Source organism: Enhydra lutris, unplaced genomic scaffold (assembly GCF_002288905.1).
Source record: "Enhydra lutris kenyoni isolate GAN:26980312 unplaced genomic scaffold, ASM228890v2 scaffoldscaffold23, whole genome shotgun sequence".
Classification (NCBI taxonomy): domain Eukaryota; kingdom Metazoa; phylum Chordata; class Mammalia; order Carnivora; family Mustelidae; genus Enhydra; species Enhydra lutris.
This window is the reverse complement of record NW_019154107.1, coordinates 13,491,004-13,516,491: the sequence shown is the minus strand read 5'-3', so window position 1 is coordinate 13,516,491 and position 25,488 is coordinate 13,491,004. Positions and strand designations below refer to the sequence as shown.

The 25,488-nt window shown below is 36.2% G+C and overlaps 1 protein-coding gene across 1 annotated transcript in view; it reads left to right on the top strand.

The window, feature by feature from the left end:
- The window catches only part of LOC111150534 (dystrophin), a 2,087,545-nt gene that overhangs the window by 1,439,419 nt on the left and 622,638 nt on the right, over positions 1-25,488 (top strand). Inside the window, exon 51 of the mRNA XM_022508030.1 lies at positions 9,488-9,720. Within this exon, the coding sequence (XP_022363738.1) occupies positions 9,488-9,720 (233 nt within the window). The remainder of the gene's footprint in view (positions 1-9,487; positions 9,721-25,488) is intronic.

Here is a 25,488-nt window from a genome sequence, read left to right as displayed (position 1 = left end):
TGAACATAGGAGTATCCAAATATCTCTATGTCTTTGAGATCCTATTTTTAATTCTTTTAGATGTAGACTCACAAGTGGAATGCTGTGGTCATAGAGTACTTCTATTTTTAATTTTTTGAGGAACCTCTATACTGTTTTCAACAGCAGCTGCACCATGTCATATCCCTGCCAACAGTGCACAAGGACTCCAGTTTTTCCACATTCTCAGTAACACGTTCTCTTGCTCTCGCTCGCTGTCTCTCTGATAGCAGCCATATTGACAGGTGTGAGGTGACATCTCATTGTGGTTTTGATTTGCATCTCCCTGATGATGAGTGATGTTGAGCATCTTTTCATGTGCTTGTTGGCCATTCATCTTCTTTGGAAAAATGTCTATTCAACTCCTTTGCAGATTTTTAATGGGGTTATTTATTTTTCATGAATTCCCTTTTAATCACCCAAGTCCAAGCCTTCATTCTTAAAATATAGATTGCTTGGAAACCTCTATCTAATTTAGTAGATTTTTATTTTGGAGAAGTATGTTAATTTATCTGAATTTTAGTTTCCTCTTTTAGATATTGGTAGTAATGATGCTCCCCCAGATCTCCCAGATGCTCTGCCCAGATCGAAGTGTTGTGAAGAATCAACAGAAAAAATGACTAAAAAGACATTTTTACACTGTTTAAAGTTCTGTAGAAATATAAGGTATTATGAATTCGGAACTAAAGAATCTACACTTTATGACTACTTAATACTGCTTCATTTATATTAGACCTAATGGTTTTTCTGTTTTTGTTCTGCCTGATGAAACTCCAGATTAAAACTCTGATAATCAGTTTGCCTCTCCCACCTCTCTCTATCTCTCTGTATCTATGTCTCTGTCTCTCTCTGTATATGTATATCCCCATCCCTTAATGTTCTCCATAATGTAGTGCTTTGTACATTGTGCCTCTTTCTTATCTTGATAACAACAGCAGGAAATGTTGGGTGAGACCCTACTATGTGTCAGACATTGCACTGGTTTTGGTGAGGAAGCAAAAGACAATCTAACACTTACCTTAAGTAGCTGACTTCACCTTACAAGTGAGGCTTATGAAGGCATAGCACATATATAACAACTTTAAGAACTCATTGCTAGTGGGACGCCTAGGTGGCTCAGTCGGCTAAGTGTCTGCCTTTAGCTCAGATTGTGATCCCAGGGTCCTGGAATCAAGTCCAGCATCAGGCTTCCTGCTCTGCGGATAGTCTACTTCTCCCTCTGTATGCCGCTCCCTTTGCTCATGTTCTCTCTCTCTTTCTGTCAAATAAATAAATAAGATCTTTTTTTAAACAAAACTCATTGCTAGTTACTTTACTACTTAGAGTAAAAAGGTAACTTAGTCCCCAAAATAAGAGACTCCTTTAGACTAAATGGTGTAGAGGGATGCTTACCTGGTTTTGCTCATGCTTGGCTATAAAATCATATATCTAATAATCAGGTAGGAGCAATTCTGTTAAAAATAAATAAATAACAGATTGGGTTCTTTAGTTCAGGATTTTTTTAAAGTGTTAACATTTTCAGTAAAAAAGCAATAGTTTTCCTCTAATTATAGCTAACCCTAACCCTAACCCTAACCCTAACCCTAACCCTATACACTGTAGCTCTTGTTGGGAGGATCTGGAACATCTTATTACAAGCTCTAGGTGAAGGAAAGGAAAGAATTTGTGGACATTTATTCTCTATCAGAGATACTTTTATTTTTATCACCAAAGCCTTTCTTGTATAATATCATTCAGCATTCCCTGGTAGCTTTAGCTTTGGATATTTACTGTTTCTTCAGCACCTGCCCTATATCGTGTACATAAAAGAAGCACTTAAAAATCTCACTTAACCTATACTTCTAACATAGAACTCAAACTTGGCAAGATGTAAAGGATGCCCAGTAAAGAGGCCAAAGAAGTATATGAACCACCCCTCCCACCACACACACACACACACACACACACACACACACACACACACACACTGTAGGAAGGGAAGAGAGAAGTAAAAAAAAAAATTGAAAAAGCCTTTGGTCAGTGGTACTAAACCAGAGGCAAATTTTCTCCCTTTAGGAGACATTCAATCCTGTCTAGAAACATGATTGGTTGTCGCAACTGGGAAGGTGCTCTGGCCAAGGATATTGATAAACATCCTGCAGTACACATGACAACACACATCAAAGAATTATCCAGACCAAAATGTCAGTAGTGCTCAGGATGACAAACCTAGCTTTTTACCAAATGCATGTGGGAAAAAATTTATAATGTGACACAGAAGGGCACTTAGAAGATGCAAACTGAAAAAAGAAAAGGCAAGGGTTATTTCTGTCTTCAAATTAGTGAAAGAAGAATACATGTTTGGATGAAGTCAGATTGGAGTTATTCCTCAAGAATATTATTGAACTTCAGGGAGGAAGCCAGATCCACTTCATTGATATAATCCATGTTTTTATGACTCGTTCAAGGTGATTTCTCCCCAGCTAGAATTGATATTAGATGTATTTGGTGGGTGCTATATATTGTAAACTGTAGCTCTTGCAGCCAAAAGTATTTGAGTAGTTAATAATTATTTTTATATTGAATGAGACATGTAGAAAAAGTATCAGATGACCAGATCATTTTTAGAAATACATATCCTGGTTAATCACATTGTCTGCACATTGCCACTTGTTAATGTAAGATCTGGAGCCAATATTACCTTCCTGTAAAAGGAAAATACCTACCCTGGATATTGTTGGGTAAAAATTTAATAAAACATGGCTTATAAATAACCTTGCCTGGCACATAAGAAACGTTGAGTAAATGATAGTGGTTATAGTGTTGGCAGTAATCTCTCTTCCTTCCCAGTAGGAGCAATATTTCTCACTTGGATTATATTCTTAGTTGCAGGAGAGGATCAGTTAAAAGTGATAAAGTAGCATTACTGAGCTTTAAAAATCTAGGGCTTTCACAGCTAACAATTTTTTTTTTCATAAAATCCAGAAAAACAGGTGGGTAGCATGAATCCTTGAGTTCTGATTCTCTAGGCCTGGCCCACAGATAGCACATGGCCTTGTGATGCTAAAATGTAAATAATCAGTGATAGTTGTGTCACCTATTTTATTTCCACTTTAGAGTAAGAAAGAAGATAGACAAAGGTAAATGTTTATGGATTTGTAACAGTTATTTCTAATTACCCACCTATGTGTGAAAATGACAAATATTTAGAGCCAAAAAGTGAGGTTCTTCCTCCCTCATGCACTAGAGATTTTCTTTTTCAGTCCAAGCATGATTCCTAACTTTGTTAGCACGTACTCTCCAACTCTTACATATTTCATTAAGCCACATGCCATTCTTTCAGATATTCAAAAATAAAAGCTTTCCCCAGTGTTGTTTACCTGGAGAACAGTTACTTTAGCTACTGGTGACCTGCAGGTAGCTAAACAGTCTCTCCTGTTTATGTGATTATGTGAAGCAGTAAGGCAGTCTGACCACCTATATGGAATGGAACTTTTAGGTATTTTTGCTAGTGTGAGTCCAGTAATTTATCATTTAGTCAGTCCACTGAGTTTTCACTTAGAAAAGTAAAGAAAACAAAAACATTACCCATATTCACACAACAAAGCAAGGAATAGAATATGGGCTTCTTGCTTTTTTATCAACTCAAGGAGACCTGTGAATTACAGAAAAACCACATGTGAACGCTTCAAAGGAAGTATGCCAAGCACATTGTGTGTGTGTGTTTTAAAAGATTTAGTAGCTCCTTTAAAGCTCTAAGTACAGCTGTTAGTTTGACTAATCATGTACCCCTGAAACCAATTAAATTTGTAGACTGGAGAAATATGCTTCAAACGCTTTTGAAAAAATGAGAGTTGCCTCCTAAAGCCAACACCTTTTAATTAACAAAATACTCAGAGAAAAGCTGTGGTTTGCAATAGTTTGTTACACCTACTGTTATTCATGCTACTATTCCAGCGTGCCAAACTCAATTCCTTCCACCTATTTTGGGCTTGACTTTCTCTGCTTAACTATAGAAAGAAAACACAATTTTTAGTAGAGATTTTTAATTTCCTAACAAATGCATGGGAAACGCATTATGCTACAGTCATCAGTAGTCAGACAGTACAGGCTCTGTGTGTTGTGTATACATCTATCTATACAGATAAATACATGTATATACAATGTGTATCTCTCTCTGGCTTAATGATACACATTATAATACACATGGTTCTAGCATGAACTGGTAACTGGTTAAGCAGGAAAGACAGCAAAATCTGTTGCTGGAAAGATAGTTAATCATGTGACATCATAAGAACTCTTATCTGTTATGACCCCATCCTGGAAGAGATATTTCCCCCAACATACTTGAATTGAATAACCTTGGCCTCCATAGGGGTTTGGGAGGCTGAGAACCGAAGTGGTCATTCTCAGGGCAAATTCCTTGTAACCCTGGACAGTGACTTGAGGCAAGGGGTGGACATCCAGGTAAGCATATCAGACTGTGGGGCATTAAACGGGGCACAGAGGAATGGGTACCTACTGGCTGGAGGGGAAGCCATTTTTCATTCTCTTTAGGGAGAACTTGGAAACTCATCCCACAAGTTCAGGTGAAAGATTCTGTGTAGTCATTTATGTATCCTAACTTCTTACCTGATTGGTTTTATGAGTTGAGAGAATTCTCAACAAATTATCCTTCCATCTTTTAAATTATGCGGTTATCGGAAAACTCTGGGAGAACTAAATATCCCTTGCTTAAAGTCAAGATTCTGTTGCTCAGTCTGGGAAAACCCACTGGAACTGCCCCCTTACAGATCTGACTAGCCAACACTTTACCTAATGAAGTGATTTGCTTTTGTTTCTAGTAGCATGACAGTGGAAAAGAAGGAAACTTGTTTTTTTTTTTCTTTTTACGTAAAAGTGAAGGCATCTGAAAATGCAGTACAAGTCAATATGGCAAACATAATAAAATGAGATATTCTCAGGACCTCAAAAATTTCCCCTTTGAAACATCTTGCTTAATAAAAAAAAAAAAAAAAGAAAAATACATGCATGGATCTAGGGAGAAGTCGTCTTTCTTTTTAGGAAAATGAAATATTTTAAATAACATTCTAGGTAGAATTGGTCCTAATAAAATATGAACTAGATGGAAATTAACCTTTCTACTTTATGTTATAGCATTTATTTCTCTACTCTTGGAGACCCAAAGTTTCTGAGTTTAGAATCCTTCTCTTAGTTACTATCAATTACTACCTTCTAGCCAGTAGGCAAACAAACAAAAACCTAATAATGATATAAGATTTTCTTCTTAGTGATGATTATATTTAAGTAGTAAAACATTAAATACTTGTAGTGTTTAGTACCCCCCAAAGAATAGTTTAATTCTATACCTCGTGAAGAATTTTTGGTTATAGACTTATCTTGGTTCTTTATAAATCACAGAAATGTAGAGTTTGGATTTGATAAGGAAATGGAATATTTGGAGAACGAGAAGAGAGTTTGTGTAGGAGGGCACAAAAGTAGGAAATGCCCAGTGCTATTTGGAGAATATGGAAAGGAGACTGAGGTGTTGGGGTGGGGGGATGGGAAGAATGGAAGGAGAGAAGGCTGGAGTCAATTCTAGTTCAAAGAGATCAGAGCCCAGAATGGCATGCTAATTTATAAAGTCAGTAGCCAGTAAATATTGTTTGAGCAGCAAAAGGAGAAGGACAAGAAAACTCACACAGTATATCTACTGGCAGAAGGATGCTAGGAGAAGACTTACATATATGAATTCATAAAATACTTAGAACAATTTCATGAGATTGGTACTGTTTTCTCTATTATGTAGGTGAATACTCTGAGGCTCACAGAAGTTTAATTTATCAAGCAGGATATAATCCCTTACTTCAAAAATCCTGTAATCTCATCCAAGGTTGTTTATCTAGGAAATGTTAATGCCAGCTGTCTGTGAGAGAAGTACTGTTATAAATGCCCTTTTACAGAGGAGTAAATTGAGAGTCGCAGTGCTTAAGTAACCTGCCTAGTGTTACTCAGCTAAGTAATGGTGGAGTGAGGATTCAAATCCAACAGTCTGAACCTAGATGTCTGTTTTACACTCTGTTTCTTGATCCAGTGTTCTTTCCTGCTTTTTACCTCGCCCCTTGATAGAAGAGTAGGGAACCAAAAAATTGATCGATTCTATTTTCTCTCTTAATATTTGAACTTCCGTCATCTGCCCCAATCAGTGGCTCTCCCTCCATTAATTTCTTGTTCTGAAAATAGTTAAAATTACTTAAACAATGAGAGCCTAGGAATATTCTGTGTTCTAGTCTTCGAGATATCATCCTTTGAGGTTGTTGTCCTTTAGGGCTCCCCGTGAGTAGAAGGCCTCTAAGTGTACTTGAAATCTTACTGTGCATGGATTTGTTTTTTTAGATTCATGCATTTATTCAGAGGACATCAGTTGAGCACCTACTGTATTCCAGTACCTGTGCAAGGTGTAGGAGGTAGAGCAGTGAGAAGAAGGTACCTCGTACTCTCCTCCCTTTCCCACTGCTTTAGTGGTGTTTTCAGATGCTGAGTTCTGGAGGAGAGGAGACCAGCAATGAAGGGCCTGACTGGTTCATAAATTAAATCACCTGCCCATGACTGGGTGCATCATCCTAGCTGACCTTTGAATCTCTCTGTAAATCTGTTTCAGCCAACATTGTACTTGGTGCTACTTCTTTCTTTTTTTTTTTTTAAGATTTTATTTATTTATTTAACAGACAGAGATCACAAGAAGGCAGAGAGGCAGGCAGAGAGAGAGGAGGAAGCAGGCTCCCTGCTGAGCAGAGAGCCCGATGATGCGGGGCTTGATCCCAAGACCCTGAGATCATGACCTGACTGGAAGGCAGAGGCTTTAACCCACTGAGCCACCCACGCTCCCCGCTACTTCTTTCTTTTTCCTTATTGGAGAACTTTGTGCTATTATTATTCCAATGTCATTTGTCTGTACTTTTTAGTCATCTTGAATCATTCTCTGTTGTTCAGTCTCCGGCTCCAGCCTTTCTTTTCAATAGACTTTTTTCAAAACAGTTGAAATCTGATCATTCTCTGTATTCTCATCTTTCACTGTATTGAAATTTAATATGACATGACCATTTCCACTTCATTAGGCATGTCTTTGTTGGTCAGAAGTAAATCTAGAGAAAAAAAATCTTTCTACTCTTCTTCTGAGGGTCAAATTTTCAGTAAGAAGAAGAAGAAGAAGAAGAAAGAAGAAGAAGAAGAAGAAGAAGAAGAAGAAGAAGAAGAAGAAGAAGAAAAGAAAACGTTGTCTGACACTTCCCAGAATTGAAATCATCCCAAAGTACTATATGTTACCTCACTATCTGTTGTGTGTCTATTTTAAGAACAATTTGTCCATATTTTCTAGTCAGCCAGGCATTCAGCAGCTAGCTCTCCCAGTGATGTTTTAATTTAGCTCTTTTTTAAATCCTCACCCATGCATCCTCTTCAAGGATTCGGCTCCCCTCTTGGAATCCCTTTTAAGATTTTTCAATCCTGTTGGCCCGCACGCTTCCTAGTAGGAGTGTTGGATCACAAGATGCTATTTCTGCTGCAGATTATATGTCATTCTTTCTAGAAAGAGTTTCACAGTAGTGAGAGAGACTCAAGAAACTGTTTCTTCTTTTTCTTTTCAGTATCTTTGTTTTTCAGTCATTACATCTTCCCATTACTTTTTATTCTAACACTCTACCTTTTTCCTTTCTTTCTGTGTTGCTCAAGATTATTTCTCCCAGCTGTATGAAACCCTTGTCCCTGAGAAGCTTGAGAGAGAGGAGGCATCCTTCCATTTCCCTCGTCATCTTCTCTCACAAAAAGACAGCATTTAAAATGTAGAAAGTAATACAACCACGAAAAGTGATTTATGGCCACCTCAAAATGGAATTCACACATGGAACGTTTCTTATGTTCTTAGAACATTTCCTTCGTTGTCCATGGCTCTCAGGTCTCCGGTTAAGATGTTGTCCTTTGCAGCTTTCTCTCAAAGCTTCCCTTCTAAACTATGTAGTCCATTATTTCTTTGCTATTGGTCTCCGCAATGTTACAGGCTTCATAGACTCTGGACTTTAAACCAGATGAGGTGTTCTGTTCCCCTCATCACTCACCTTCTATTACCCAGCTGTTTGTTGGTATTTAATAACAATTCACACTAGCAAGCTCGGCCCCCTTTAGTAAATAAAGGGCCACACACAGACCTTTGATTTTTCCCAACTATTTCTCCTATTTCTACCCCTTATCTGCAACTTCTTGTTATATTCATTCATCACTGTTTTTCTTTTTCATCGGGTGCTTATAAAAATAGTGATACCTAACATCATTACCAACCAGTGTAAGAAACTGTGCTAATATTGTTGTTATTTTCTGGCACTGTTCTGTGTACATTTCATATATTAATCATGGAATCCACACAACTGCCCCTCTAACATTCACTCTGTCATTGTCCGTTCTTTACTGAGGAGAAAACCTGAAGCTTAGAGAGGTTAAGTAATATAACAAAGGTCACAGAGCTTCTGGGACAGAGAGTAGGATTCTCTTCTAAGTGTTTTGGATCTTAACAATTGCCATGTGCCATCTTATACTATAGTGTTCCACAGTATTAGTATGTATTTAATCTTTTTTTTTTTTAAAGATTTTATTTATTTATTTATTTGACAGATCACAAGTAGGCAGAGAGGCAGGCAGAGAGAGAGGAGGAAGCAGGCTCCCTGCTGAGCAGAGAGCCCGATGCGGAGCTCCATCCCAGGACCCTGGGATCATGACCTGAGCCGAAGGCAGAGGCTTTAACCCACTGAGCCACCCAGGCAGCCCTATTTAATATTTCTTAATAACCTGGAAATAGTGTTTCATATCCAAGTAGAAAATCTTTTATAGGTTTATATAGCTTGGGTTTTCTCTACTGCCAGTCACTTTATGACCAGTCTGAAAGAAAAGGAAAAAAATATGAGAAACTATTCCCAATATAAAATACAGAGCAAAGACAAAAACATTTCATTGGCTTTGATTTCCTTAGGATCCAACTCCAAGGTAATTTATTTCCTGGTCAAGGAAAATCTATTCAAACTTGACTTTTCCTTTTTTTATCTTGAATGAGAAAAAATATGTAAAACTTTCCCACCTGGTAAAGTCTGAATACTTTTTTCTTTACCAGTTCCACAGTCTATGTAAGTGTTATTTGAGAAGGAACATTTAAATTAAATTAACTGTGCAGCCATTAGAATAAGCAAAATCATTTTGAAAGATTGTTAAATGTGTACTAATGACAAGTGTGAGTCCTTGAATTGTCCTATCATGTAGTACTGTGTAAAATATTCATGTTGCTGGAGAAAAATTTATAACATAATAAATAATACTTTGGCTCAAATTGTTGTACTTTAATTAAGCTTGTTCTGTTGTTACTGAAATTGGCTTCTTTGCTTGTGTTTCTAATTTTTCTTTTTTTTTCTTTTTTTCCTTTTTTGCAAAAAAAAAAAAAAAAAATTAGCTCCTAGTCAGACTGTTACTCTGGTGACACAACCCGCAGTAACCAAGGAAACTGCCATCTCCAAACTAGAAATGCCATCTTCCTTGCTGTTGGAGGTACCTGCTCTGGCAGATTTCAACCGAGCTTGGACAGAACTTACCGACTGGCTGTCTCTGCTTGATCGAGTTATAAAATCACAGAGGGTGATGGTGGGTGATCTTGAAGACATCAACGAGATGATCATCAAGCAGAAGGTATGGGGGAAAAGATAAAACCTGGTTGAGATTTTTCATTAAAGTCAAGATCGTTCACATGTCAGTTCACTCTTTCTAGACATATACCCACCAGTTTTTAGGCAGCTTTTCTCTGTCAGCAACATACTATCTCTACTCTGTATAGCCTAAATATGATCAAGAAAAAAAATCATACAATTGTCTAAAACCCATAAATTAAAACAGAATGATACAAGGAAAAAACCATAAACCTTGCAATTATAGTTGGCTTAATTAAATCACTAAACAACCAGTATTTAAAAAATCTATTTAATATCAAATAAGTAGTTCAACTGAGCTGTTTATATTTAAACTGTTTGTTTTGGCAGCCTGCAGCCACAATATATTACAGAATGAAATATAATAATCTGGGAATTGGTTATTCACTCTTCTGAGTTGTCTGTGCCAATTTTCCTCCTACAATGATGAATATCATTGAAAGTTAGCTATAAATTTTTAGAAAAGAAAAGTACCAAACATAATACATTTTTAAATACATTAAATCTTAATATTGGTATTTATGCAATGCTACAGTCAAATAAACATGTTTTTAATATAAAGATTGCATTCATCAGCCTCTTGGAATCCATTCTGCAAAACCATGATATCAGTTAGAAACAGGAATACATTGGTATAAATCTGGTTGACCTAGCTAAAATGAATACACTGTGTTTCTTTTATATTTCTGGATGAATAAGAAAAATAGTTCTTTGAAATATTTATGTGCTGTAGTTATTTCACTGGTAAATGATTTTCAAATCTTTTCTAGAGGTAATAAATTGCATTGAAGGGATTTAGTTGTTACAGAAATACTTTTTGAAAAAGCGGGGAGTAAGGCAGACAGATTCCTTTGTAAAATGAACTTTAGCAATTCAGTAGGAATAAAAATAAGTGGTTAGTAAGCAATCTGCATTTAAAGCACCTTGATTTGAGACTCAGGAGATATGAATTAAGTGTTCTTTGTCATTTGTAAATGACAGGATTGTGGTCAACTCATTCTCTGGATCTTGGTTTCCTTTTCTGGGCACAGGATACACGGGTTCACATTCATATTCACCACATAGTGATGGACATGCCTGAATATAAAGATATGTAACTTTTATATAAATATGTATAATTTGTTTCACTGCTCCTTTAGAACAAGTATTAGTAGGTACTTCCTTCAGCACAAGCCATTGAGATGCCATACTCCTAGTAAGTAGCAGAGAAAAGATTAAAATCCAATTCTGTTTGGTTTCTAAGCCTAAGTATTCTTACTACATATATGGTTGCCAGTATTAATGTAAATGTGGCTACCATTTGGTGATATATATGTTTTTATATATACAGTCTGTGCCAGACACAGTGCTAAGCATTTACAGTTTCACTGCGCTGATACATGCAGAAATAAGAGATTATGTTCTTACACAGTTTCATATCAAGTTATACTAATACTTCCAAGATTACTACTAGCCAGAAAAAACAATATGTTGCAGTGCTTAAAGCAAGGGCTTTGGAGTTAGATGGCCTGGGTTCAAAGCTTGGCTCATTTCCTACAGTTGGAGACCTTTGGCATGTTATTCAATTTCCCTGAACCACAATGTGAATGATGATACCATCTTTGCCTTGTAGGTTGTTAAGAGGATTACATTAGGTAGTATATGAAAAATGCTTTCCCATTTGCTTTGCTTACTGAAAAGTACTTAACTAATGTTAGTAATTAATATTAGATTTTAAATATGCTTCCTCACAGCATTTGTAGCATGTAAATTCTTTGTCATACAATAATATTGCATGAAAATAAGAGTTTGTTTCCACATCTACACCCCATTCTGCTACTGGCATTATGGCCTCTTGTAAAAGCCACTGGGTATTAGAGGGGGAGAGGAAATTTACACTCTTTGTGATCCTAACTTTAGGATCTACTTTAGAATCTACCTGCTCAGTAGCGTTCAGAAAAATAAGGTTGTCTTTTTCCAAAATGACCACTAATTTGATGCCTCTTCAAAATGATAGTCTTAAAGACAGATACAAAATTAATTCAGAGGAGAAGTTCAAGTGCCATGCCTAGGTTCACAGGGTCACAGAAAGCCAGGATTTTTCAAATGCTATATATATATATATATATATATATGGCATTGTATATATTGTATGCTTCCCACCCTGTGTTGCTTACTGAAAACAAGTAAGCAAGATAATTAATAAGTCTATTTCATATATATATGAATATTTCACATATATATGATATATATATTTCATATATGTAGATAAGTCTATTCATATATAAATGTGTGTGTATCATAGATACACATATAATTTTTTAATTTTTAATTTTTTATATTTTAAATGTTATATAATGAGATAGAGTTATGTATATTTGTATATAGAGATATACATATAAGTATTATATATATAAAATTTCCCTTTTCTTGCTGAATAATGGAGTGCTTTTCCTGCTTTTCCCCCTCATATTAAAAAATGAGTTATAAAGACATTGTAAGTTCTTGACTTTTAGAGCTTTCTATCACTAAATGGTCAGTAAAATGACCATAAATAAACATTAAACAAGTGTGAGGGGGACAAAAAAAAGAGATTAGTTTGGGGATGTATTTATTACAATTTCAGGGAATAAACATTTTTCTCTATGTGAACTTATAAACAAAACAATCCTAACTTTAATAGTTGAAGTGTGAGAAATCAGGTAATATTTCAAAAGGACTTTGTAAACTGCAAAACACTATCAGTGACTATTTATATGTTCATTTAACAAATTTTTATTGAGCTACTACTAAGTGCCTGGTAACTACAGACTTGGATAAGATAGCAATGCATAGATTAAAGCAGGTGAAGGAAAAAAGAGCAATAACAACACTAATAGAAATAAATTACAGGATAATACCTAGCACATGTTTAACACTAATTATATGCTAGTCACTTTTAAGTACTTCACATGCATTACTTAATGCTCACCTCACTGTGAGATTGATACTGAAGCACAGTGATGTTAAATAATCTGCCCAAGTTCAAGTAGTAAAGAGACAACCAGTGGAATGTGAACTCATACAGTCTGATTCCAGGGTCCCCACTGCAGGTTTCTCCCTCCCTGGACATGTTTAAGGGATGCTCTGGGGCCTTACTTCAGGAAGAGGGCACCTGACTAAGCCAGGGAAGAAAAAGGAGGTCAGGAAAAATTTCTTGAAGAAGCTAAAACTTAAGCCACGTATTAAAGAACAAGTTGGAAATAATCAGGTAGATAAAACAGAAAGGTGATTCTGGCAGAAGAAACAAACTCTACTTTTTGCTGAGGTAGAAAACAATGTAGTGTGTTACATAAATTGTGATTTCGTATGGCTGAAATTAAAGGGGTGAGGAAGAAATTGATGAAGTTGGGTAGAGAGGGATGGGGCTACAAAATGGAGATCTTTCCTTGCTATAACAAGGAGTTTTGATAATGGCCTGCAGGCAGTGGCAATGCTTGAAGTATTTTATTTTATTTTATTTTTTTTAAGATTTTATTTTATTTTATTTGACAGATAGAGATCACAAGTAGGCAGAGAGGCAGGCAGAGAGAGAGAGAGGAGGAAGCAAGCTCCCTGCCGAGCAGAGAGCCCGATGCAGGGCTCGATCCCAGGACCCTGGGACCATGACCCCAGCCGAAGGCAGAGGCTTTAATCCACTGAGCCACTGAGCCACCCAGGCGCCCCGCTTGAAGTATTTTAAACAAAAAGGTAAAATCATCAGATGTAGTTTGTTGACTATCAGTAGGGTTTTCTGGATGTAAGCAACAGAACACATACTCTGATTAAATCAGAAGATGAATGCACTGGAACTGGCATGAAGGCAGTGGGAAAGGTTTAGAAAAAGAAAAGTTGCCCGAGCACATCCGGGCATCTGGTTCATAATACCTACTCCAGGCTGTCTTTGCGATCCTCTTTTTTCTGCATACTGTTTAACTGTTCAGAATACAAAGTCCTGGAAGAGGGAGTCCAGTTGACCTTGCTTGGGTCACACACCCATCTCTTAGCTAGAGGAGAGCAGAGAACTTTGCTTTAAAACCATCTCCTTCCAAAACCCTTCACAGTGAGGGAGGGGTTGTTCCCCTCCAAAGAAATTGGGGATCTGTTGAAAATAGAAAGTGGAAAAGATGCTGAGCAGCCAATAAGCAATAAATATCCCTGAACTCAGGCAAGAATATGTAGAACAGGATGGAGGATGGCACAAGTAAAGGGGATTTGTAGTAAGTAATGATGGGATCTAAGCAGTATGTTTATCTATTTCGCCTTTGCTGCAGGGACACCTGAAATAAAGACCATTTATGCCTCAGGACCTTAAATTTAAGTTTGACCCTTGTACATACTGGTTCTCAATAAATTTTGATTGCTTGATGGATAATGTGAATGAAATGTGAAACAATAGCTTTATTTTTAATAGAGATTGAAATTTGGGATTTTAATTGTAGCTACGAAGCATCATAAGTTAGGTAAGAAGTTGTAATAACATTTTTTAGACGTAGAGTGACTGAATTATTCTTCCCAGTAAGGGAAGAAGGATCAGATATTTGAATAAGTGAGCTCTTTATAATTCTAGACCTGGAATTCAAAATCATATATTTGATATTAAGCTTCTGTTTTCCTTTCACTTAAGTTGTTTATGTTCTTAGTTTGGAAAACTAGGCTGCCACTATTTTGAAATAGAAGTAATGTTTACTAAAAAAAGTCATTTTTACTAAGTGAATTATATTAATCAAAAAAATAGAAATTAAAATGACAACTATAAATTGTTTAAAGTTTATAAAATATAGCCATTTAAAAAATTAAGCAACTTGACTGCTTAACTTTAGAGAGTAAAAAAATATACCATTATATTGTAGAGGAATTGGGATGCAAATTATACAAATTAAACCTTTAAAAGTAAAACATACATGAAACTCCAAGTTGATTTCTTAACATTGTGAATTAATAGCAGAGTGTAATTTGTAATTTATAGTTTCATATCAAAAAAGTCTGATTTTTAAAAATGCTCTTTTTATTTCATCATATGTTTAAGTAAAATTGAAACAAAATTGTTTTGACAATTATTCAGTTTTCTTTTACTGACATAATCTATCAAATGAAGGGAAAATATGTCTATAGTTTTTCACTGAAAATATGACCATTTGGGAAAGGAAGGAGGGAAAGACAAAGGAAGAGGGGAAGAGAGGAGGGAAAGAGGGAAGGAAGGAGAGAAAATTAGAGAGGAAGAAAGAGAGAGGGAGGACAGGAGAAATGGAAAAAGGGTTGGGGGGTTGGAGGGAGAGAGAGGTTGGGGAGATAAGAAAGGTGGATGGCAATCGGGGCACCTGGGTGGCTCAGTGGGTTAAAGCCTCTGCCTTCGGCTCAGGTCATGATCCCAGGGTCCTGGAATCGAGCCCCGCATCGGGCTCTCTGCTCAGCAGGGAGCCTGCTTCCCCTCCTCTCTCTCTGCCTGCCTCTCTGCCTACTTGTGACCCCTCTCTCTCTCTCTGTCAAATTAAAAAAAAAAAAAAAGAAAGGTGGATGGCAAATTTGAGGAGAGCTTTGGGGCAGTGGGGAATTGTGTTGCTATCAATAGGTAAGATTTAGACAGCCATATGATATCATTATTTTTTTATACTGCTGGTATCTGATTGCCTGTGCTAAATAAATTATAGTCTTTTTTCAAGTCATTTTGGCCAGGTGTTCAGGGTAATTCACGACTAAATCTAAACCATGGGCCCTGTATTGAGTAAAGAATTGAATTGGTGAAGGAGTTTTATCCTGTAATAAGACCTCTCCAGGTTGGGGTTGAGAAAAATTGGCCAATCTGAACAAGATGATAATAGCATTGTTCAAGATTCATTTTTAACTACACATTACACCTCTACCTGGGAGATTTCATTATCCAAAAATTGAATAAGCAGTTTCAGTACATACAGTCTATATTTATATGGAAAATAATTACTTGGATGTGTTTAATTTTTTATTGTTAAGGTCAAAGCCTTTAATAAAAGTTTCATGATTATTTTTTGAACTCTGGCTGTATCTACACAAAGAGCAATTGAATGGGTTCAGAATTATTCTGATTATAACTTTCAATGAGAATTTCAGGCATAATCTTATGACCAAAAAAAAAAAAAAAAAAAAACTTGTCTAGCATGGACCTAGAAGGATTGGTGAAACAGTGTTGGGGAAAAAGGCATTGTTTAAACTAAAAACAAAACAAAAGAGAACATTTCTTGGTGTTATTCTGCTGTCATAAGCATAGCAGCAAAATGGATATTGCAAATAGTTTCCCTTATTCAACAAATGAGAAAAGCTACAGATAATACAGGTAATTGGTGTAGGGTGATTTAGTGAATGTAATTGCCCTAATGTAAATCATTACATTTACGAATGTTTCTTACTTCTTTTTCTTTTTCTATGATGCCCTATCTCTTAAGCATCTCCTCATTTCTCCACCAAAATTAAAACAAGTTATGCACAGTTTATTTCCATCGGTATCCAACAGACCTCACAAGTTGTAGGACAGTCATCTTAGGGTGAGGAGATTGATTATTCTGTTTTTTTTTTTCTTTTAACAACCATCCAGCCCTTGACATCTCATCTTCGTATTTCTGTACAACCTTGCATAAGAAACACACTCCAGAGGGTGTTGTCTTTCCACATATAGAAGGTGTGTGTTATATTCTATGATGAATAATGTTATAATATGTTTGGCTGAGGGTATTTGCAAATTTGGTACTGCAATTATCTTCTGACAAATGTATATGTCTCCTGTAGAAAGTTCATAACTGTGAATCAGTGCTCCACATACATACAATTTTCTCTCCCTACCTAATGAGAGCCAAATTCACTTTTATCTTCACGGAAGGATCTAAGGATAAGTCACTGTCCACAATTTGATTTAGATTATACTCTGGTCATGATAAAATAAACTCCTCTAAAGATGAAGGTTATAGAGTTGCAAACACAAAAAAATCCTATTCTTGAAGTGTCATAACCTTTTTATGGAAAGTGATACCATACACTTTTTGGCTTAAAGATAAACATGTTTTACTAAACTACATATTTTAAGGTCTGTGAATGGAAATGCATATCTTAAATACATTTCCATTCAGTTCACTGTAAAATTTTCTGTCAAAACCTTATCAAGTAAAACTGAACCATGATATTTACATGAATTCTGATAAAAGCCCGTATACTGTGTTTTCACTAAAATACCAGTGGGATTCTGATAAGGAAATTTATGTTTGTCATTGTTTTTAAATAGTGAATTCTGCTTCAAAATTTCCTTGCTTGATTATAAATAAATCCTTTACATGAAATGGCTTTTATTATTTTCATAAAAATACCTAAAATATGTGATCTTCTCTGTCTTATTAGAAAGCAATATGACAAATATAACTAAATCAATGTCTTTTCATCTTTTTTGAAAACTATATAATGCTATTATACTCTGAATGTTATTATCTGCTTTGGGAGCTTTTCATTTCACCATAATTTTGGGTCCTTGAAGTCTATAATTACAGTTGTAGTGTGCAATACTGTAAGTTCCTCCTACTGTTGCACTTAATGTTAGGGTAATGGTAGGTAATGTTAATGCTAGGTGCATGATTCTTTGTTCATTCATTCCTCAGTTCAACAAATTGTCTTTGAAAACCCATGTTGCAAGGCATGCTAAAGACAGGCAAGGGACTATTAGGAAATGATGTTGGAAAGAGATAGTGGAGTAGGAGTTCGGATTTGAATTTGATTTCCCATGTGTGTTAGTGAATAATTGAGATTAAGATAAAACAATATTCACACATAACTACTAGTGTATATATGTATATATACATAATATATATTTTATATATATACACATATAGTATATATACTATATGTGTGTATATAAACACACATATGAGATAAATATTTTTAGGAGTTTGCAATGAAAATAAATACTATGAATATATTTTATCTCTCAAATGCCTGCTCTGAGACCTGAGTTACAATGTCATTCAGATTCATTAGAGATATAGTGACTAACTTTAAAGGACTTTTGGTGTAAGACTAAGTTTTCATTCATCTGTTATTTGTTGAACACTTGCTGGTGAAGGATATCAGTGTTATCTGTTCCTGGGGATTAAAAAGAATAGGCAGAGAGAAGAGGATGGTGGTGAAGTAGGAGGACCTTAGGCTTGCCTCATCCCATGAACACCACTAGATAACTATTGAATCATCCTAAATACCCCCAGAAATCAACCTGAAGACTGACAAAACAAACTCCACAACTAAAGCGAGAAGAGTCCACATAGAGGAAGGTAGGAAGTGCAGAGAGTTGGTTTAGGGGAGAAAGGGATTCAGGGGAATGCACAAGGAGAATGTTTCCCCATAGCCACTGGCTTGGAAAGTGAGAGGGGCTGGATTCCCTGAGTTCTTGCAACCAGTGGGACTTAAAGTCTAGAGTTTTAAAGGTCAGGGGGCTTGGCTGGGATAGAACCTTGAAGGCACTGTGCTACTCCTGGAGAGAAGTGAGGCAAACAGCAAGGATGCATACAGCATGGAAACAAGATCCAAAGAGTGGCTGGGGCACACAGCGGGGAGATTATTCACTCTTCTTGAAGCCTGTCGCTGAGAGGCAGAATGCTTGGAGGTGCCTCTCCTGGAACAAACGAGCTGGCCAGTGCCATTTTCTTCCTTATCCCCTCAGCATAAACACAGACTCACCTGCTGGAAGCAGCACAATGCAGACACTGGCTACAAAATTGCTTAGGCTAAGTTCCACCCCCCTGCTCTCTGGTGGAACGGCCCTACCCAGCCACACTAGCCTCAGTCCCAGAGTTGTGGGTGCCTCCCCCAGAAGACCAACACAAACCCCTGTCCAAACCACATCTCCCAGAGAGTTTTGCAAGGTCTCAGTTTTGGTGGAGGTGGTGACAGGTCTCATTTCACAAGCAGACCAGAGCACATCTAGTTAAAACTTACAACATTTAGGCTAGGGAACAAACACAGGAGCTGGGTCTTTGAAAAAATATAATAAAATTGATAAAGCTCTAGCAGATTTATCAAAAAGTAAAGAGAAAGGACCCAAATGAAATCACAAATGAGAGAGGAGAAATAACCAACACCACAGAAATACAAACAATTATAAGAGAATGTTAGGAAAAACCTGTATGTCACCAAGTGGAACAACCTGGAAGAAATGGTAAATTCCTACAAACATGTAAATTATCAAAACTGAAACAGGAAGAAATAGAAAACTTGAATAGAGTGATAACAAGCAAAGAAATTGCTTCAGTAATCAGAAAGCTCCAACAAACAAAAGTCCAGGACCAGTTGGCTTCACAGGTGACTTCTACCAAATATTTAAAGGGTTAATACCTATTCTTCTCAAACTATTCCAAAAAATAGAAAAGGAAGAAAAACTTCCAAATTCATTCTATGAGGCCAAAATTACCCTGATACCAAAAGCAAATAAAGATACCACCAAAAAAGAGAACCACAGACCAATATCTCTGATGAACCTAGATACAGAAATCCTCAACAAAATACTAGCAAACCAAATCCAACAATACATTCAAAAATCATTCATGACAACCAAGTGGGTTTTATTCCTGGGTTGTAAGGATGGTTCAATATTCACGAATCAATCATTGTGATATATCATGTTAATTTTTTTTAAAAAGCATAGGAACCATATGATCCTTTCAGTAGATGCAGAAAAAGCATTTGACAAAGTGCAACATCCATTCATGATAAAAATCCTCAACAAAGTAGATTTGGAGAGAACATATCAACATCATAATAGGCATCTATGAAAAACCCACAGCTAATATCATCCCCGATTGGGAAAAACTGAGAGCTTTTCCTCTACCACTTTTATTCAACATAGTACTAGAAATCCTAGCTGTAGCAATCAGGCAACACAAAGAAATAAGTCATCCAGGGATCCTTGGGTGGCTGTCAGTTAAGCGTCCAACTCTTGATTTTGGCTCAGGTCATGATCTTGGGATTCTGAGATTGAGCCCAGCATTAGGATACACACTGGGTGTGGAACCTGATTAAGATTTTCTCTCTCTCTCTCTGTCTCTTCCCCTCTTTAAAAAAAAAAAAAAAAAACTTCCAAATCAGCAGGAAAGAAGTAAAACTTCCACTATTTACGAATGGTATATTACTTAAAGAAAACCCAAAGACTCCACCAAAATCCTGCTAAATGAATTCAGCAAAATCACAGGATACAAAACCAACATACAGAAATCTATCGCATTTCAATATACCAATAATAAAGCAACAGAAAGAGAAATTAAGAAATAAATCTCATTGGGGTGCCTGGGTGGCTCAGTGGGTTAAGCCTCTGCCTTCGGCTCAGGTCATGATCTCAGGGTCCTGGGATCGAGCCCCACATCGGGCTCTCTGCTCCGCAGAGAGCCTGTTTCCTCCTCTCTCTCTCTGCCTGCCTCTCTGCCTACTTGTGATCTCTATCTGTCAAATAAATAAAATCTTTTAAAAAAAAAGAAAGAAATCTCATTTATAATTGCACTAAAAACATAAGATACCTACAGACAAACCTAACCAAAGAGGTGAAAGACCTGTCCTCTGAAAAGTATGAAACATTGGTGAAAGAAACTAAATACAATACCAAGAAATAGACATTCCATGCTCATGGATAGGAAGAACAAATATATATTTTTTAAATATACTACCCAAAGCAGTCAACACATTTAATGCAATCCCTAACACAATACTAATAGCATTTTTCACAGAGCTAGAACAAACAATCCTAAAATTTGTATGGAAACACAAAAAAACCCAAATAGCCAAAGCAATCTCGAAAAGGAACAGCAAAGCTAGAGGCATTGCAATTCCAGACTCCAAGTTATATTACAAAGCTGTAGTAATCTAAACAGTATGATACTGGCACAAAAATAACACACAGATCAATAGAACAGAATAAAAAAACCTAAAAATGAACCCACAACTATATGGTCAATTATCTTCAACAAAGCAGGAAAAAACATCCAATGGGAAAGAGGCGGTCTCTTCAACAAATGGTGCTGGGAAAACAGGCAGCAATATGCAAAAGAATGAAACTGGACCACTTTCTCCCACCATACACAAAAATAAAATGGATTAAAGACCTAAATGTGAGACTCGAAATCATAAAAATCTGGTAAGAGACCCTGGAAGTAACTTCTTTGACATGAGCCATAGCAACTTCTTTCTAGATATGTCCACTGAGGCAAGGGAAACAAAAGCAAAAATAAACTATCGGGGCTTCATCAAAATAAACAGTTTGTGCATGGAGAAGGAAACAGTCAACAAAACTAAAAAGCAACCTATGGAATGGGAGAATATATTTGCAAATGACATACCAGATAAAGGGTTAGTATATAAAACCTATAAAGAACTTATACAACTCAACACCCAAAAAACAAATAATCCAATTAAAAAATGGGCAGAAGACATGAATAGCCATTTCTCCAAAGAAGACATCCTACTGGCCGACAAACACATGAAAATGTACTCAACAAAAATATTAATTCAAAGGGATACATCCACCCCTATGTTTATAGCAGCATTATTTACAAAAGCCAAACTATGGAAGCAGCCCAAGTGACCATTGGCCAATGAATAGATAAAGAAAGTGTATATATATTTGTATATGTATATATGTACATATGTATATGTACACACACAATGGAATATTATTCAGCCATAGTAAAGAATGTAGTCTTGCCATTTACAATGACGTGGATGGAGCTAGAGAGTATTGTGCTAAGTGAGATAAGTCAGAGAAAGACAAATACCATATGACTTTACTCATATGTGAAATTTAAGAAACAAAGCAAAAGACCCAAGGGGAAAAAGAGAGGCAAACCAGGAAGCAGACTCTTAACTGTAGAGAACAAACTGAGGATTATCAGAGGGGAGAAGTTTAGGGGGATACATTAAATAGATGATGGGGATTAAGGAGTCCACTTGTAATGAGCTTGGGGTGATGTATGAAAGTGTTCAGTCACTGTGTTACACACCTGAAACTAATATTATACTGTATGCTAACTGGAATTTAAATAAAACCTTAAAATATAAAATAAAAAAGTATATGAGTTCTAATTTTAGAGTATATATTCTGTGAGGAAAGCATAAAAGGCAAAGAGAGGTAATTGCCACAAGAAAAAATGCTATGGTGGTTTTAATCATATATATTAAATTGAATGAATGAATCATTTTTTTCCTTCCTCTTAGTATGTGCCTGCCTCTCTCTTAGAGAAGAAATTAAGCTAGATTTCTCTTTTCACATGTATTGTTAATTTTTAGCCAGTAACCTGGGGATGAAAATTTATTTCTGCATAATATGTTCTAAAGTTTTTGATTTTCATAATCCAAGTTAACTGATCAGTAAATTTCCAAGGTGATCATAGCTGCATTGTTTTCGAAATAGAAGCAGTAGGATTTGACTATAGTCTTGTGATATTTTATGAATTCTCTAAATATAATGCCAGGGTTTATAGAGTGATGTGAGTTTATTCTTCATTAGATTTATAAAAATAACTGTGAACATAATTTTAGTAATTCACAAATCCTTCCAGATTCCCTTATCTTTATGTTTTGTATTCTGTGTAAACAAGTAGCATCATATTCAAGAATTATGTATTTCTTATAATTTATTCAGGGAAAGAATATCTTCTGTATGATTTATGCCAAGAATAGAAATGCTTTGATTTACCTGACATATTCTCCTTTCAAACAGAATAAACTTTGAAATGATAGACTTTACCCTCCCCGCCAAACTGATTTAATCTATGTTCAGCTCTTGGATTATTTTTAAACCTTCCAACTAGAAATAATAAAAGGTAAAGCCATGGACAATATTTGGGAAAAAGTATATAGATAAATCTCTACTTAAGAAAGTGGAGAGAAGAGAATAACTTACACTTAACTCCTTCATGCTTTTTCCCCCTAAATCTGAAAGAATGAGACCATGGTGAGAGGGAAAATAATCTGTAGCAACTCCGTTGAGGCTAAGCTTTTCTGTCATGTCACATTATGTGAAAATCATAAAAAGCTACCACAGATAGAACCATAACTGCCCCTTGAGAAATTTGACATAAAAATCAAACCACCATTTTCCTACACTTCCCAAGTTTGATTTTATTTTTTTTAAGTTATATATAGGTGTTAGGCACTATAAGAAGACAGTTACTGGGAGCAGATAATAGCAGATGGAAAGAATGTAAGCAGGCAAGAAGCTACGTATAATGAGATTTTACAGTAAAAGTGTTCTCTAAATCAAAATGAAGATGTATTTTATTTTTAGCGTTAAGAACTTTGTAGATGAGAATGGTGCAACCATTCGCAGGTGTGAGTTCTAACCAAATCCAATTATGAGGTAACGACACCAATGACTTAGGGTTCCTTCACACTCCTTCAAGTTGATTATAATGATTAGAAATGTAGAGTTGACTGGTTTGTCAGAGCATTGAAGCTTTTGAAATCTATCCCTGGCTGCTCTGTGAAATTTGTTTTGATAACTTCAATCTATATTGGTCTTTTTAATCAGTGACTCACTGCAAAATAAATTTTTTTTCTTTTTTTTGAATTGTGCTGTTAGGCACCATACAATATATCATTAGTTTTTGCTGTAGTGTTCCATGATTCATTGTTTGCATATAACACCCAGTACTCCATGCAATCTGTATCCTCCTTGATACCCATCACCGGGCTCACCCATGCCCCCCAACCCCCTCTCTTCTAAAACCCTCTGTTTGTTTCCTGGAGTCCATAGTTTCTCATGGTTCGTCCCCCACTCTATTTTCTCCCCCTTCATTTTCCCCTTCCTTCTCCTAATGTCCTCCATGCTACTCCTTATGTCCCACAAATAAGTGAAACCATATGATAATTAACTTTCTCTGTTTGACTTACTTCACCTAGTATAATCTCCAGTCCCACCCATGTTGATGCAAAAGTTGGGTATTCATCCTTTCAGCTGGCTGAGTAAAATAGAGCTACACTATGACCCCACAATTGCACTGCTGGATATTACCCAAAGATACAGATGTAGTGAAAAGAAGGGCCATCAGTACCCCAGTGTTCATAGCAGCAATGGCCACAGTCGCCAAAGTGTAAAGAGCCGAGATGTCCTTCAACAGATGAATGGATAAAGAAGATGTGGTCCATATACACCTCGCAGAATTATTTTGTCCATTAATCATAAATTTTCTTATAAATCTGTTTCTGTTGCCTTAAACCGCTTTTTTTAAACATTTATTGTCAGGACACCTGGGTGGCTCAGTGGGTTAAGGCCTCTGCCTTTGGCTCAGGTTGTGATCCCAGGGTTCTGGGATTGAGCCCCATATGGGGCTCTCTGCTCAGCGGGGAACCTGCTTCTCTCTCTCTGCCTACTTGTGATCTCTGCCTGTCAAAATAAATAAAAATCTTTAAAAAAATTTAAAAAAATAAACATTTATTGTCATTTGGCCTTTTACATTTTTACATGTTAACCCTTGAGAGGAATTTAAATTTTCTTAAAGGCAGGCATAGTTTTCTTTTTGCTATAGCAACTAAAGACATACTGGTTGTTTTAGAAATGATTGTTTATTTATTTAATCTTCACGGATGACTTAACATTTAAAATTTAACATTTCTGTTATGGAGGCATATGCATATTTTAACTTTTAAATGCAGCATGATTTCTGTTTGTTTTTTGTCAGTGATGAATGAAAAGCTTCTGGGAATTAAATTTACTACAACTAACAGAAAGAGTTATAATTTCCAACCATAAGAATTTTTAAAAAGTAGACAATCCTGGGGCGCCTGGGTGGCTCAGTGGGTTGAGCCTCTGCCTTTGGCTCAGGTCATGATCCCAGGGTTCTGATATCGAGCCCCACATCGGGCTCTCTGCTTGGCAGGGAGCCTGCTTCCCTCTCTCTCTGCCTACTTGTGATCTCTCTCTTTGTCAAATAAATAAAAATCTAAAAAAAAAATTAGACAATCTTTTTTTTTTTAACCCCAATTCATACTGATAGGATTGAGTTTGGCTATATATGACAAAAATCCCCATTACAATAGCTTTTACATATAAGAGATTTGCTCACATAGCAAGACCTCCAAAATTCTTTCTTCCAGGGTGGGTCCAGCAGCCTCAAAAATGTCTGTACCCAATTCCTTCTTCAATCATCCCCAGCCATCCTTAACATGTGGTTCCATTCCTTCCTGTGCTTGCAGGATGGCTACACCACATCTAAGCTCTGTGGCTATGTTTTAAAATGGAAAAGCGGGAAATGGGGAGAGTAAAGGCATGTGTCAGGTGTTAGCTTATATTTACAAGGTAAAGAAAAGCTTTTCTATCCTCCCCACGTAAAAGTGGTCTGCTTCCAGGGCATTGAAGCAAAATGTGTCATATGACCACTCCTAACGTCAAGAGATGTATATTGTTCCTCAGACTTAAACACTTTAAATTAGATAAAAATTATCTGATTGTTTTCCTGTTTTAGTTTTCTCCTCACAGAGATGGCAGGGAGGTGTGAACATGAGAGAATAATAATAATAATAGTAATGTGTAGTAGTAGACATCACTTCTGTTTCTTTATAATCACACCATGCAAAGGTCCCTGAAAACAATGTAAATTTCAGAGGGACACTGAATGCTTTGTGTTTATATTCCCTCCTCTATTCTGAAGGTGTAACGTCCTAATTAACCATATGTGTTGTGTATAATTCTCTAAATCTGCACTGTCCAGTACAGTAGTCACTAACTACATGTGGCTATTTATATTTGGATTAATTAAACTTG